Source organism: Lontra canadensis, unplaced genomic scaffold (assembly GCF_010015895.1).
Source record: "Lontra canadensis isolate GAN:19392208 unplaced genomic scaffold, GSC_riverotter_1.0 scaffold17, whole genome shotgun sequence".
Taxonomy (NCBI): Eukaryota; Metazoa; Chordata; class Mammalia; order Carnivora; family Mustelidae; genus Lontra; species Lontra canadensis.
In genome coordinates this window covers 19858541-19875342 of record NW_022631011.1, presented here as the reverse complement: position 1 = coordinate 19875342, position 16802 = coordinate 19858541, and the positions used below count along the sequence as shown (strand labels likewise).

General features: G+C 38.7%; 1 protein-coding gene across 4 annotated transcripts in view; it reads right to left on the bottom strand.

The window, feature by feature from the left end:
- Positions 1-16802, bottom strand: part of ZNF521 (zinc finger protein 521) — a 273940-nt gene that overhangs the window by 237661 nt on the left and 19477 nt on the right. For 3 of the 4 annotated variants that reach the window (XM_032859736.1, XM_032859733.1, XM_032859734.1), the window contains one exon: positions 7662-7841. Coding sequence is in view for 3 of the 4 variants with exons in the window: in XM_032859733.1 (XP_032715624.1) it covers positions 7662-7841 (180 nt within the window). In the remaining variant the exon portion in view is untranslated. The remainder of the gene's footprint in view (positions 1-7661; positions 7842-16802) is intronic. The other variant, XM_032859735.1, reaches the window with a different exon arrangement.

The window sequence follows — 16802 nt, the reverse complement described above, 5'->3', positions numbered from 1 at the left end:
CATACGTGCATCTATGAGATGTGCTGATAAATACGTACAACAAAGATGCAGATTCATTTTTTCTTATCAAAGTTTGGAAAACACTAGTCTAAAAAACAAGAAGTGTGTGGAACAGGGGCCGGGAATGGAATTGGTGGAGGCTGTGAAACTGCATTTTGGGGGCTTGGGGGTTTGGAGGAAAAAAATAGGCTAAAAAAACAAAACAAGAAAAAAAAATAATAAGGGCACCCTGGTGGCTCAGTCGGTTAAGTGTCTGCTTGTGGATCAGTCATGATCTCAGGTCCTGGGATGGAGCCCCTGCACTGGCTTCCCTGCTCAGCAGGGAGTCTGCTTCTCCCTCTCCCTTTGTGCATGCACTCTCTCGCTCTCTCTCTCCAACAAATAAATAAAATCTTTAAAAAAAACAAATCTAGAAAAAAAATTTAAGGTAGGACACAAGGAATTAATCAAAATAGAGGGAAATAAAAAAAGAAAACACACAATGCCTTAAGCCTAATTATATAGAAATAGATAGCTAATTAACACATAAATGATTAATAACAAAGTATGAATAATGAATTAATATAAAAATTAACACAGAAATATGCAAATAAAAGTTATAAGCCTTAAATGTAATTAATATAAACTAAAAAGTTAAAATACCACATTTATTTCATGTACTTTATTTCAACTAATGCTTTAGAAAGGAAAAGAAAAAGTCTTAAAAACAGTTTCAACATGCTTCCATGAAAATAGTGCTTCATTCCATAAAATACTCAGTTTCCTTAATACCCTTTGCCAACAGAACTAGCTGCTAGCGTACTGGTTTTTAGATGCAACCAGCCAGTCTTTAATTTACCACAACCATATAACACATGTACAATCACTTTCACTTCTTAAAAAAAAATTCTTTGGAAAAAAAAAAAAAATCCAGATGTTGAAAAGTCTTCAGTTCACAAAACCTATTGAAGCTTCCAAGAAGTCTCATAACTTTTAAAATCAAATTAAGTGAACACATCATTTTATCAGATGCACAACATCTACTTCTCAATTAAGTTCATTTTCCTCAAAAACGTGAGCCTGTACAGTAATAATAATATTTGTAAAGGAGCCACAAATACGCTAGGGTTTTAAAAATCTGGTCTACAAACATGGTCCCCCAAAGTCTGACAGCCTTGCTGTTACACGCATCTCTACTCACTCATTTTACCAATGGTATGGTGGGCCAGAGGGTTAAGAACTAATACAATGTTATTCAGGTTTTTCTGCATTTATACCAAGGCAATTCGCTTTAATGATGTGAAAGAACACTTAACAGACAACTCAAGTTTGCAAATTAGCAGGAGAGAGGAGAAAAATGACTCAGAACAACAAGCATACAGTATTACCAAATGCACTTTACACATTTATCCTGTTAAGTGTAGCTTAGTTTTGATGATTTACAATGCTAGTTCATACTCAGTTTTGTAAGCATAATAAAGTCTCCATAATCTCAGCCTTCCCCATAGCACCCTGCTATTAAATCTTTGTTGAGAAGTGTGATGAGACCCCTCTGGCTTCCAGCCCTCCCCACCCCCTAAGGGAATTGGCAAGAAATGATAGGGTTTGTGGATTAGTAAAATGAGAGGTTCTCTGTGCTTTTCCTTCTTTAAATATATATTTTGATAATCTGTCTTCTGCATCAGAGAGTCCCAACAGCATTAGACTGTTGATTTCCCTCCCTTCCCAGCCTCCAGGAAAAGGAAAGCAAAGCTGAGGCAGGACAGGTGGTTTCCATCTACTGCTACAATTGAAAAGTGGGATTTAATTTTTTTTTCTTTCCCCCTTCCCTGTATTCCTTCAAGCAGGGATGATCCATAACTTACTTACACATGTTGGATTGCATACGAGAAGAAAATTGCACCATGAGACAAAAAAGAAAGAACTCTTCCTGATGCGTGCCACTTTGTCCCTACCTATCCTTATGGACTGTTTTGTTTCCTAGACCAGGGTGCTTGTCCAGAAGAGTGCCCACATTCCAGAACACCTCTCAGTGATGAACTCCATGAATTATGTGTACGATCCCTTAGATCTCTAGGTCCCCAGTGGCTGAGTTCAGTCGAGGTTACTAAAATCTACTCATGAACTGATCTGGGGCATACTTAATCCACATGATGACTTTCAAATCTGGGTCTAGAATTGGTCACCTCGTTCCCTATTTGAACTTCATCTTCTAAGTCTCGGTCTACTCTGGGGTCACTTGGTAAAGCTATAGCAGGGTTTCAAGACTTCTACTGTAGAATGAATCAGTTTTCATCTAGGCAGTCTCCCCAAGGAATATGCCTCACCCTTGCAGATGAAAGTCACCAAACGAACAAATTTCAAGTTACCAGGAAACCCTCAGTTATAGGATGGAAAGAATCTGAAATCACATATCTACCAGTTCTCTGACAATTGAACTCCCCTCAGTAACTCTGGCGGGTGTCATACCATAGAATACCTCAGTTTTCTATTATTTTACAAATCAACAAGTTTTAAGATTTCTTTCTCTCCTAAGTCTACTCTACAGTTAATCCTTCAGTACATTACTCAGAATCTCCTCTTTCTTCATGTGAATTGTTGACCAAAAAGTCTTCAGGTTTATGGGGTCGCTGGGGTGGGCCACACATGGACGTAAAGACGTCAAGTTTAATAGAAGGGGAGGAAAGGAGCAAGGGAAAAATGGAGGAAGCGGAGGGAGACTGTAAACCAAGGAGAAAGGAAGCAGAGAAATACAGAAAATCAAAAGATGAAGAGTCTTTCAGAAAGGACAGGAATCTGAGGGAATGAACAAGGATACAAATGGGGCTAGATGAAGTTAAAAGACAAAGAGAGTGAAAAAGAACAATGAGAGAAAGAGTACATTAAGAGGGGAAGATAGAACTAGAAATATCCTCCTTGCCGAAGGAGGACACTTTCTCCTCCTTTGTTTTTCCCTACCCCGATGGACAAGGTGTCCATCGGGGTAGGGAAAAACAAACAAAAGCAGCAGGAAAAGAGTTAACTCAAGAAGCAGGAAACATGAATGGGAAGACTTGGACCTCCCAACTTACATTAAAATGATTTAATCAAAGAAGAAGGTAAAAGCATCATATTACTTTTTTTAATTAAAATACTTCCAAGGATCTTTAATCTTTTTCAGATTAGTCTGAAGGGTACCCTTCACCAACTCAAGTTTCAACTTCAACACCTTTAACAAATGTGAATGATTGCTGATTTCGTTTACCGCCCCCCTTTTCTCTCTCTCTGAGCTCTACTTTTGCTTTTCCACGTCAGTCTTCAACCCTCCCAGAGAAATCATCCTGAAATAATAGCAAACAGGACCAAGTCTTACCAGATTCACCTTTCCTGAAATGTCTTTCGTTGTCACAAATAAGCCTGTTTTCCTACCTTTGATTAAAAGGTTGTGGTATGTGAACACAAACTAGATTCTCTACTTTTAGAAAGCTTAAGATCAGAATAAACCAATATTTTATTAGGGTGAGTTTTTTTCACTTTTGAAGAAAAACCATATTTAACCCATAAATATCTTCACCATACCACGTGCTGAAAATCCAGTATTTTCTGCACTGATATTAAGGTTGTATAATATGTAAAGGAATACATATTGTATAAAGTTATATAAAGTTTATATTATATAAAGTTGTAAAGGAATAGTATCTTTTGCTTCTATTCTATTTCATAAAGCTGAACGTGAGGATGACTATGTGGCAGAAATGCAATAAAAAATAAACACTAAACAGAATTGAAGGCTTGTTTAACAGCCCACTCTCACCTAAGGTAAGATTTCTTGCTGGCATAGTATACACCAGCCATGTCAGTCAAGTCCCTATGTCTTTGCTCAAACAGTAGTGATGATTCTACATCAGTAAACCTTCTTTTAAAACACCAGGTATTCCACTGAAAACAGAATCATACTAATTGTCTGCATTTAATGGGACTTTCCAAAAATTATGCATTCTAAGGGATAAAAAAATGCATTAAGTGAAGTCAATTAAATGTATATGAGCTAGAAAATGCACATAAATCCACAAAGAACACCAATACACACCCAACAGAATGCTAAAATTAAAAAGACTACAACACACATGTGAGCAAGGTAGCACAACTGGAACTCTCAGACATGGCTAGTAGGAGTGTAAAATGGAGCAACCACTTTGGGAAAAGGTTCAAAAGTGCTTTATACAGTTCAAGGTATCTCACCACCCCTCTCACATAACTCAGCAATTCTATCCCTACTTATTAAATCAAGAAAAATAAAACAGAAAGACCTATATAGGGAGGTTCACAACTTTATTCATAAAAACCAAAAGCTAAAAATAACCAAAATGTCTCCCAATGGGAGAACAGAAACAAATTATGACACATTCACATTATGGAACACTACTCAGCAATAAAAAAGAACACATTATTCATCTACACAACATGGATGACTCTCACAGGCATTATACTGAACAAAAGAAGCTGGACTCCAAAACAGAGTATCTACTGCATGATTCCATTCACAAGATGTTCTCAAACTAATCTGCGGTTTAAACAACTTAAAAGTTAGTGACTTCTGGTGGAGCATTATTGATCAGAAAGGGGTACGAGAGAAATTTCTAGGATGCAGGAAATTATCTCAAGAGGGATGTGGGTCATGTGGGCATATGTGTTTTGTCAAAATTCATCAAATTGTACACTTATGATTTATAAATTTCACTGTATGTAGATGTTACATTAAAATTATAGCATTAGTAAGCAGCTGTGAAACTAGTTAGTTGGTCTGCTTGTCTTGATGATATGAGTAAGCAACTCAGAAATGGCTTAAGGCATATTCTAGTCAATATATTAAGGATGATGAAGCTAGGTTTCTCACTGCCAAAGACTGTAGTAACGAATATGGAGAGGGACCTGGGGATGAACCTGAAGTGTTGGATTGAAATAGAAGCATCAACATGAACACATGGTTCTCATGTGTATATTATATTAAATTTACATATACACTTCCTAATTCTGTTGGAAGGCTCTATATATACCTACAGCAATGAGCACCCCTAGCGCCCATATCATGGTTTCTAAAAACATTTCTTCTTAAAAGAATGAGAGCTCCTTGGGGGGAAGAGTCTAATTATGGGACGAGAATATGATGAGCCTGGGGCCTCTGTGTTCAGCCAAAACTAAGGTAAGTCCTCAAATAATGATGGAGACATATGAAACCAACAAAAGATCCAATTTGAAGGGATTCCCACTGCCTAAATCTCAGGCATCAAAATAATGACAGTAATGAATTTTGACACTGAATAAAATAAAATCCAAAAGCCCAAAGTGATACAAATAAACAAAAAAGTGAACGAATAAGAAAGGAAATTGTGGTAGAAGGCTAATAACGACAAAAATTACAGACAATGGATTTTTATGAGGATGAGGATATTTATATGGTGTCAAAGCATCTTCCCACAAATTATTTATTACTTACGAAGGGAAGACAGTAACTTTACGCTGGAGAAAGTTGGTGGGCACCACCTTAAAGAAGTATTCAATGTTAACATCATCAACCTGAGGACAAATCAGCATCACATGCCTCCAGACCTAATGCATGGAGTAGAGCACAACATTATTTGGGTGGCGTCCCTGCCACAAAATGATGTAACTCAAATGTAATCAGAAAGCCCAAATCCCAAATACAGAGAGGCACCCTATAAAGTAGCTGACAGATACTCTTCAAAAATGTCATGGTCAAGAAAGACAAAGAAAGGCTGAGGGATCATTCCAGGTGAAAGGAAACAAAAGAGACGTGACAAATAAATGTTATACATGATCCCAAATCCTAGACAAGAAAAAAAGCTCTAAAGGACATTACTGAAATAACCATTCACATTTAAATATCAATCATGGATTAGATAATAGTTTTCTTACGGTGTTAAATGTTAACTTTTCTGAGTTCAAGAAGTATGCTGTGGTCACGTGAGAGAATATTTGTTCTTAGGAAATACGTAAGACATATTTAAAAGGGTTTGATGTCACCAGTCTTTTCTCAGGTGATTAAGAAAAAAATCAGCAAAAGAAAAAGATAATAATAGAGTACATGGGATGAAATATAAATAATCATTGAGTCAGTGAATTAAGTAAATAGTGCTGGTCATTCTATGGATTGTTTTTATAATTTTTCGTAAGTTTGGTACTATAACAAGATAAAAGTTATCAAAAATCCTAAAAACCACAGAAAATATGTATTACGGCCAATATTTATATATGTAACATCAATGGTCAAACTTAAGTTCCAACCAAGGGAAATGGGTTTTCTGAAAGAAAGAAGATTCTAAGGCCTAAACTTAGTCACTGTAGTCCCTTCGTAAAGAGTCACAGTGCACTTTTTTTTTTAAAGATCTATTTATTTATTTGAGAGACAGAGATCACAAGTAGGCAGAGAGGCAGGCAGAGAGAGATGTGGGGAAGCAAGCTCCCGGCTGGGCAGAGAGCCCAATGCAGGGCCTGATCCCAGGACCCTGAGATCATGACCAGAGCCGAAGGCAGAGGCTTTAACCCACTGAGCCACCCAAGCGCCCTGACAGTGCACTTTAATAAAGAAGCCTATTTCATTGGACTTAATCCAACATTCCCACCAATATATGTTCAGAAACCCTGACTAAAATGGAACACCTTTTAAAATCTTACAAAAATATCAATATTCTATAGAAAACAGTTGGAGAATCACTTTTTACTAAATAAACTTCCTATACATGGGTAATGGAAGAAAGATTCGTGCTGGGAAACTAAGAGAAGGAGAGAAAGAAAGAGAGAGTTACAGAAACACACACACACACACACACACACACACACACACAGCCAGAGAATGTCAGCTTCAAATAGAAGGAGAAAAATGACAGGAATCTAAAAAAATGTATCTACCTAAAATGTCCCACTCAGCCTGATATAGTCTGTTCTTGTAGGCTATGTTTCTAAGGAAGGTAGAAATTTGGCAAACTGAGTGTTAGTTTTATTCAACCATTAAACTGAACACGTTGTCACGCTTCTTGTTATTTTAAATCGGATCCATCCCATGAACTGCATAGCAGAATAGCGGCCATACCTTTGTGGGAATCTACTGTGGGCCAGGCTCAGGGAATACAATGACAAATAAGACACAGTTTCTGCCATCCGTGAGCTCGGAGTCTAAAGAGGGATAGGGGGAAGTGAACACATGGAGTGGAAACTGTTAAGATGTAATGGGTGGGGGGTACTTTGTGGGAACACAAAAAGGCACCAAACCCAGGCACAGAGGCATCAAGCAAAGTTCCCCTAAGGAAGTGATATTTACATCAAAAGAAGTTAATACACACTACATTTCTTTGAAAAAAATATTCAAAAGTTTCTTCTTCTTTTTTTTTTTTTTAACTTTATTATAACCATCACGTTAGATTCTGGATTCAAGAAGGAAGGAAGAGAGGAAGGAAAAATAGCCACTAGCTATGAAAACCAGGTACAATTCATACTCTACGGACCGTGACGCTGAGTTTGCCACAAACTGTCATCTTAGAATTCTTCCTAAAGCACTTCTAGACGTACCTATGTGTTCCGGTGTGGGAGTAAAACAATGGGGAGAGAGAGAAAGAAAAAGTACAAACTGAAAAAATCAGAAATAGAACAGTGTGCGAAGACAAGAAGTGGTAAGTATTGTTTACCTGTCAACTGACATTGATTAATCTTGTGTTCGGTGATGTCGCTCAGTGACTCAAACACCTGGAGGCAGCTGTCACAGCTGTGCACAGCCTCGTCTTCCAGCTCCTCTCCGTCTTCCGGCCTCTTCTTACAGTCTAGTGCCTCTCCATCTTCAGCCTTGTCTTCAAGTTTACAGTTGGGGTCTGAAAGAAAATCAAGACTGTAAGTATGGGATTTAAAGATGGGTTCTTTTCAAGTAACGTTTAATCTTCTTGCTACCAAAAACAGAAGCACCATTTTCCTCGAAGCTGCAGAAGGAGGGCTTAGGACAGATTTTATTCTGCAGGAACCAAAAGTGAGTCTTCCCTAAGAGGTGTCGCTTCAGGATGGCTGAAGCTTTTCTTTGCCTTTCCTCCACCACACAGGCCTCTTCTCATCGCTTCCTTCAAATAACTCATCCGTCCACCTTTCAGGCGAACTTTGCCATTTTTCAGAGCCTTTTAGGCGCTATTGCTTAAAAGGTAGAGATAAATCACTTCTAAAATTAAAGTCTCCGATGTAAAGGGAAAAAACCACTGTGCTTAAGAATGAATTCCCTTTCTGCTAAATATACTGTTTCACGGGAAATTACCCGAATTAGCCAAAAGTCTAGAATAAGCTAAGCTAATTACCATAGGCACGAAATTGACCTTTACTTACAAACCGGTCAAAACACACAGTTACCCCATTATTTGTTAGACAGCGATAGCAAATAAGCTCTACCATGCAGCAAACCATTCTTACAAACACGGATTCAAGTGTAAATATACTGGCATGTCTCCTGTTTTCAAACAAGCAATCACCCAAAAAAAGCAATACATACGAGGAGCAATTATAAATTACAATCAAGTCAATGACTTACACCAGCATTACCAATGTCAAAAAGCTAAGGTGGCAGGAAAACTACAAATAGTTCTAGCCTACCCCTAAGAATCATACACAAATAGCAACGGGGAGTAAGAGAGTAAAACACACGTAACATTTTTACTTAGAGCTCTATACATACTTTAAATACTTTTTGACTCTATGTGCTATCTTTGACTCAACTTAGAGACGTGCCCCCAAACATCTTGGTGGCACCTCTCTTCTTCACAGGAAAGCAAAGGTGGGGAAGGAAGAGAAAGAGAGAATATGCCTCTTTAGGGAAAATTGGGTAATATAATCGGTGACATAATTTATGGGACATTAATTTCTAACAGCGAAAAGTCCTCCGATGTCAGAAATATAAAAATTATGTCTCAAAATATAGTCAATAAAATGGTTATAAAAGAGTTGTATCAAGATACCTAAGAAATATGTAATGCAGTATCTGTAGTCAATTTTTTTTCATATGGGGAGATAAAAATTTGAAATGTTAAAATCAAGAATTCACAGAATCAAAATTAGCCCAGATTTCTTAGAAAAGTCTGTAAATGCCACCACACCACCATCCTCCCGTCTGGAAATGCTCTCTGCTGCGCAGCGTGTAACACACATCTACAAACCCTACTCCTTACAAGTCACTATGGTCCCCTTTTGGCTGGCAGTTGTTCTAAAGCCTTTCTTCACATCTGCAATAAACTTAACTCTATCACCACCCTTCAGATGATTCACGTATGCCAAAATCAACTTCCATTTCAACATATATAATAATCTCTTGGGTTCATGAACAAAGCAGAGTTCTCATCTCAAAGAACGAGTATTCTGTTTGTTTGTTGATTCGTTTTTAAAGAACATAGTGTTTAAGTGAATTGGTAATTTGGGTTGATTTGCCATCTGGAAAATTATTATCTCCATGCTTTACACAGTGCCCGTTTCAATAGACTGGGGGTTTGGCTGCTCATTCCCGGGGGAGTGATCACAGGATCTTTTCTGTGTGTCTTGTACTTTGCTCAGCATAGCACTGTGGCCAGGTGAGGGCTTAGTAAATATTATTTAGTGATGATAAAAAGGGAGAAGAGTGAGGGGGAAACAGAATGTACATAAAAAGTCCTTCAACTGGTATTTTTGCTATAAACAGGAACAGATCGGGTACCACCGAATTAAAAAGTATCTACATGCCTACATTTCCCAAAATTGGCACGATGATCCCATCACATTTGACTTTGCTGGTTTCAGAGGTTTTATGTAGAGCTACAGACGCAACAAACAGGCAGTGGTTCAAAGATCTCCAACAAACTAAAACTACGTGCTAAAATACTGCCAAATTAGAAAGAAAGTCCAGAAAATAAATAACCATCCCAATTCCGGCAGACTGGCCCTCACACCACTAAGCACTTGTTGGAAGTCAGTCGGCACATGCTGAATATTCTCCCTTGTTTAGCATGAGATTCCAGTTTCTCATAAAACTGATAGCACCAGGGAAATGTGGGGGCTAGGTCTGAATTTTAATACGATTATTTAAATGCTATGCATCAAGTTTGCAGGCCTGTTTGTTTTTAAATAAGACACTCTGAATACTTTCAGTAGCACGCAGAGAAAAATGGTAAAAAAAACTCACCTTCCTTATTATTCAAGAATATGGACACTTTACATGAATCCAGTATCAAAAATATCAAACAAATAGGAACGCACGCATGATGCTTGAACTCTTCAAAGCTAAAGGATGACTCCAGTCCGTGCTTCTGACACTGTGGCTAGTTATTAAAATAAGGGTCATTTTAAGACTAATAAAAAATGTTTTTGCTTCCACTTCTGCATTTACAGATAGAACCCTTTAGGGACTGAAGTCAGTCAAGCTTATTCACTTCTGCTGCAACTTTAGGATGCAGGCTCCAGCCAACTGGCGAATTTGTTTTTAGGTCACCACTTAAGAGGGACCCTCTGGGGGGGTGGGGTGGGATTATAGCCTATGATGCCTTGGCGTAACGAGTGCTAGGATCTCAGTCTCTCTCTCTCTCTCTCTCTCTCTCTCTCTGCGAGTAGGTTTTTCTTCCCAACCTCTACTCCCATGAAGAATTATTTCTCCCCCATTCAAAAGATGTTTATTTGTGTTAGGGGGCTCCGTTCCTAAAGTCAGTTGATGTAAGGAAGATTCTGGAAAGCTTACATGGTCAACTATTTCTTTCCCACAGGTGGCTACACTTCAATAATTGCACATGGCCTTAGTTATGTAGTTTTTATAAAGTCCTTTGAGATCCAATCATAAAAAATAATTGTATTACTCCGCGAGCCACTCAAGTCTCTGACTTCAACCTAAGGGGTTATAAATACAAGGTTCATGCCTGTAAGAACTGCCCTTCTCCCAACACCACTTCAAGAAAGACAACTGTTCTTTCAACTCAATTGTTGTGCTCCCAACTCCCCTGAGGGGCAGTAATTTTTAAATATCCACAGATCCCCTGCACTACAACCGCAAACCCCATCCCAGCTGCAGGCAGGACTCTCTGTCCTTTGACCTAAAGGACGCCACTCAGACCTGTGACGTCCATCACTACTGAGCTCAAGGCACCACCTACTTTCCAGCTCATCCCTTCTAAAGGTTGCTGTGAAGCCCTGCATGGATAGTGTTCTAACCTGGATAAAAGACTTAATTTTGGAACAAAGACACAATTATTATTACAAAAAATAAATGGCAGCTCTCTGTTTCCAATTTTGTTAACTTATAAATGGAAACTCAAAAGAAGTATGTTTTTCCCCTTATTATGCTCTCTGGCAGGTGGTGCTTTCCTTCTCATCCTCCCCTTCATAGGGTTGTTATTGCTATAACTTGGTTTAATAAAATTTCAACTTTGGGGAAAATGAAAAATTGCACTGGCTTAAAAGTGTTGGAGGCAATAAACCCATGGACTTCAATTAATTTCAAGTGCGGGATCAGTTTAAGGCCAACCAGCAGAAATTCTATTCTGTCCATGTAAAAATGAGGTTTCACCACATTTACTTTTTATAACCTATATAAAAGTCAAGTCAAAGTAATGAATATCTAAAAGCCATCTCAGTGGACTGGCAAAGACTATCTGTATTCTTGAAACTCATCTTACATATTTCTCTCTGTGCAACAAGGATCCCATGCCTGATCAAAGCTAAAATGTCAAACCACTGAGAAAACAGCCCAATTTCCAACCCATTTCACTGCCTAGAAATGGACCTCCTTCCAAGCCACTTTTGCATGGAAAAGCACTGGCAAAAGAAAGAAAAACTAAGAGATCATGTGGTTATAATTATCACCAGGCAAGGAATATTTCTGCAGCTCAGTGGTAAAGTAAAACTCTGTCGCTCCCTTCTCCCACTAGTGTCCATCGCAAAACAACTGCCTCATTAAATCTTTGCAGTAAGATTAATATGCCGTAGCTGCACGACATTTATAACTTGGTACTCTATAAAAAGCACATTGAATGGTAAGAGCCAGAGCCTAGATACAAAGTATTACTATAAAAACTTCTGGCAGCCAGTACACAGTGCAGGCCCTTGGTCCTTCTTGCAGGAGATATAAAGGAGGCTTTTCCTGATGAATTCTAAGCACGAAGCTCTACCTTACCAACCCGAGTAAGTTTTTACGAGAGTGGCAGAAACACAGGATTCTGAAGATGATGTAAACATGAATGCAAGATGATTACTTAACAACGAAGATTGGCAACAGATGAATGAACCCAAAATACTCCACTTATACACGCACGCAAACTTAAAACATGACCATTTCCTAACAGTCTGCTCTCTGGTCATAGTCAGCTTTTCACCAAATTAAACAACCATGGCATGAATTACTCAATCTTAAATCAAGCCACACGATGCCAGTAAGTTCAAGAAATCGCCAACTAAAAAGTGCATACTGCCTAAAAAAAAAAAAAAAAACAAAAAACAGAAACAGACACTTCTTGGCTGCACTGGGATGACCGTGACCTCCTGGATCTTAATTACCCAAAACTATGAAAAAAAGTAAACATTCAAGAAAAAGTGGGCCCAACACTACACTACTAGTGGGCTAGTAAAAATACACTGTTTTTGTCACTTGAGAAAGCTGCCTCTGTTTTCTTCTAAGGATTTTGTCTAAAAATTAAAAGAGCATTATAGCTTGGTGTCTCATTCTCAGAAACTCTGTGATGAATAAGTAAACAAATAATTGATACAAATGCAACTCCCACTCAAGTCCCCCAAATCACTACAAATGATGGACCCCAGGTTGACAGCCGTCTTGGATCAAATAATCATCAACCATCTAATGTTGTTTTTAAAGTTCACATCTGTACGTACAGCTAGCTCTAGGGTTTACTGGCATGGTTGGAAGCCCCATGCCGAAAAAGAAAAACCAAATGTTCTCTGTTTAAGGCAAACCATGTCCAGAATCATTCCTCCGATATAAGCAGATTCAAACCACATTCACTGAAGTATCTTGACACTTTTTAAGAACAGAGGAAAAGTTACCTTCAGGCTACAAAGAGTTAAACAGGGAGCAGAAAGCCTTCCTAGTTTTCAAAAACCAAAGGGCGGGATCATTATTTTGTGCTTTCTGGGCTCTAGCTATGCATTCTAACTTGAAATCCCATAAGATGAAAACAGATTTAGGGAGAATAAATCGCACACTGTTATAAAATGGCAAGCAGGCTGTAATGAAGGAATGTAGCATTGCCAGACTGTGCAGCCGTCTGGCCCACCCCCGCCTGCTGGTCTGCTGCCTCGTTGTTGTTTTTTTTTTCTACTGTCAAGAAAAGGTAAACAAACAAAACAAAACAGAAACAAAAGAAACCAGTGCGGTAGCCAAGGATGCACACCCAAAAGCCAGTCCTCAGCCTGGCAGGACAGCGCCGGCCAGCACCAGCGCCTGTCAGGCACCAATGGTCTGAAGAGCTCATGCGGTCAAGGAGAAAAATGTGCTTTTTACTTTTCCTGCAACATTTATTTGCAACCACTCTATTCTCTGAAAGTTATTAAACTGTCTTACATTAAAAAAAAAAACCCTTTCTATGTATGTACTTGCTCTTTCCTTTGTCTATAAAATCTTCCCAGACAGAAAAAAATGATCTCTCTATTAAACAAAATCACGCTGTTGAACTTAGAAAATCCGCAGTGTTGCTTGACTGTTCTACAGGTCTATCGAGGTCCTTGAAGACCAAAGAGAAATACCACAGATGCACTATAATCAAGGAGAACATGCCAAACATGAATTTATTACAACTCTTCTATCTGCAATGAAATCCCTTGCAGGAAAATGCTAAGTGGGGGAAAATTCACCTTGGGAGAGGTTAAAAACAACAACAACAACAACAACACACACAGAGAGAACCATATACACACTCCTTGGAACCAAAAAAAAACTTTGGAGTAGGAATCCTACTCCAATTTCCACTTCTTCCTCCACTTCACCCCTCTTTATCCTGAACATACAATTTAGATTAAAGCAATTTGAGCACTACAACTTTCATAAAGAGTGTTTATCAATGCACTCCTGCCTTAAAGTCATTCAACTTTCAAATTGAATTACAATGGCTGCCTTGTCACACCTTCAGCAAACGACTGTTTACTAAGCGCTGATGCTCAGCGAGAAGCATTTGGCTAAGGCCCTGGAGATGTAAAGCCCAAGACCTGGTCCTTGTCCCAAGGAGCCTGCAAGCTGCCGCAGAGTTTCCCAACTGGCAGGTCAAGAGCGGGTTCTGGTCAGGTGTTGCGGGATTCTTTCATTCAGCCCTGGAAGCGGTCATGTACAGCTTGGGATGATGGCACTGTGGTCCTCTTGCCTTCCCATTTACCCGAGTGCGTCATTCGAAACTTAGCATTTTTCTGCATCTGCCTTGATGTGAGAGGGCTGGCAAGCATGAGTGCAGGCGTGGGGGAGGGAGGATTTACAGATGAGTAAATCGATGAGTGCAGAAGGTGGGGTAAGTACTCAGAGAGGCCCACAGACCAGGGCATTTAAATCACATAGGGCAGAGCAGGAAATTTTTACCTAAAGAAGAGCAGCTTGGACTAAGTTTTAAAGGATGGGTAGCCCTGAGGACAAGTAGAAAATGGCTCTCCAAACAAAGGAAACATTGGTAAAGGCACACAGAGGCATAAAACCACACGATGCCTTCCAGGAAGTACAAGTTTTTCTGTGCTACTGAAATGAGGGGTGCTGCACAGAGTGGGGGTAGGGGGAGCCTTGGCAGAGAAGAGGATGGAAAAGCAGCTAGATCACGAAGGAACTACTGTGAGCTAAATATTCACATGCTAGCCTCAGAACCAGGAGAAGTCACGGGAGGACTAAAGGAGAGAGGGGCTGATTTCACTTCCGTTTTAGAAAGATGCCCCACTGGAAATGCAGAGGGAAGGTTGTTAGGGTACCAGATCTGGAAGCAGGGAAACCAGTCTGGAGGCTATGACCTGAGGCAGGAAAGGAGGGAATAGAGTGCAGTCAATGGCAGGGGGAAAAAAGGCACAGGAGTCACTACAGAGACAGGACTATACACTGTGTGTAGCCATAAGAAAGCGGGGAGCTGGCTGATGACTTCCAGGTACAGGCTGCAGGAGAGCCATTCCTGGAGATGGTCTTGGTTTTAAAAACAGGTGTATTAATCGAGGTTAATGGCTTACTTTTTCTTACTGTGTTCACACCCAGAGTTTGCCTTTTATCCATAATCCCACCAAAGCCAAAACTGGAGAGAGACTGGCCAGAAATATCACAATCCCACCAGCTAACTTTTTAATCCAGTGCAAGAGATTTGCAGGGGCCCCATGACACCTGTGGGGATTTAGACCTTCAGTGAGAGTCCCTTTACTTTAGTCGCATTTTGAACATACACACAGCCAAGAGAAAACAAATCCAAAATTTGACTAAAAACAAAAACAGCGATTGACTCTAACGTCTCTTTTTTCAGAAATACTGTAAAACGTTTCTTCGGACAACTATAATCACAAATGAAACATACTTGAACCTAGGAGCTAGACATTTGGATGTTTGGGAAAGGGTCTGCTTATTTCCTCTTTAAATGTAGCAAATAAGCTGTCGCCTAGAAGCATTCACTCCACCCAAAGAAAACCTGGGGCAAAAAGCCTTTGTATTCCAGACATCATACTCCCTGATACTTCTACCAATTGTTCTTATTACTTTAGCTATTTTAGATAACACCAATCCAATTGTAACAGTATTTCTGAATTCCACACTTAAAGTTAACGTTCTCAACAATTACTGAAACCCTGGCTTAGGGAGAAAGTGTTTTGTTTTGAACAAGAAACACTCGCTTGTCGCAATGTAGCAGTGCTCATCTTTACGTTTTGAGAGGATAATTCACAAAATTCACATTCACAAAAATCAATCCAATACTATCACTCAATTCTCTTGATTAGTGACTTTGCTTTTTCTTTTCTTTTTCTTTTTTTAATTTGGGAAGGTCCTCTTCTAAATTTTAAATGTTGTATTTGAAAGACCAGGACAACTGGATTTGTCTCAAGATTGTGAATTAAAGACAAAATTTGGGAACTTTAATAATATGTCCTATTAAATGCACTCATATCACCCAGGAATATGAAAATTTTGTTGTTGCTGTTGTTTTTCTCTTTTCCCTTTAGCAGCTCTTATTGGTTCTCAAATTGGGGAATCCAACTGTAATCACAATAAAGTAGAAAATGCTTTGAAAACAAATTATTTAAGATTTTTTTTTAATTTTCTTTTTAAATCTTCTTTCTTAGTTGAAAGTGGAAGGCCCACTTTCTAAGAAGTGATCCCATTCAGGAAGATAAGAAAGAGGTTTCTAAACCACTGTGTTGGTACCATGATGGCTCAGGAAAAGAACAAAAAGGAGAGAGAAAAATCCTACCAAATAGATACATGTTTGTATAATGAAAGATCAGAGCAAAATGTGGGGCTATGATTTATGACTTATGAGCTATTACAAAATACAAGAAAATTTATGTATAATTGGAAAAAAAGAAATTCATTCTGTTCTCCTCTAGTTGGGCTAATAAATTTCAAAATACATGCAACCCTAAATGTCTAGGGTTCTTTTGGCCTGATAAACAAAACAAGAAAAGCAACACAACCAAAAATAAACTATAAAAATAGATCATTATTGAATGAATACCATTTCTGCAAGACTTCCCTTAATGAATATGACACAAAGGAAATATAACAGCATCATTTTTAACTTTTTAACTGCACACTTCATTTCTTAGAACACAATTTCTTAAGTTTCCATATGTGTTTAATTAATGTTTTTCTTTAGTTTTAACTCAAT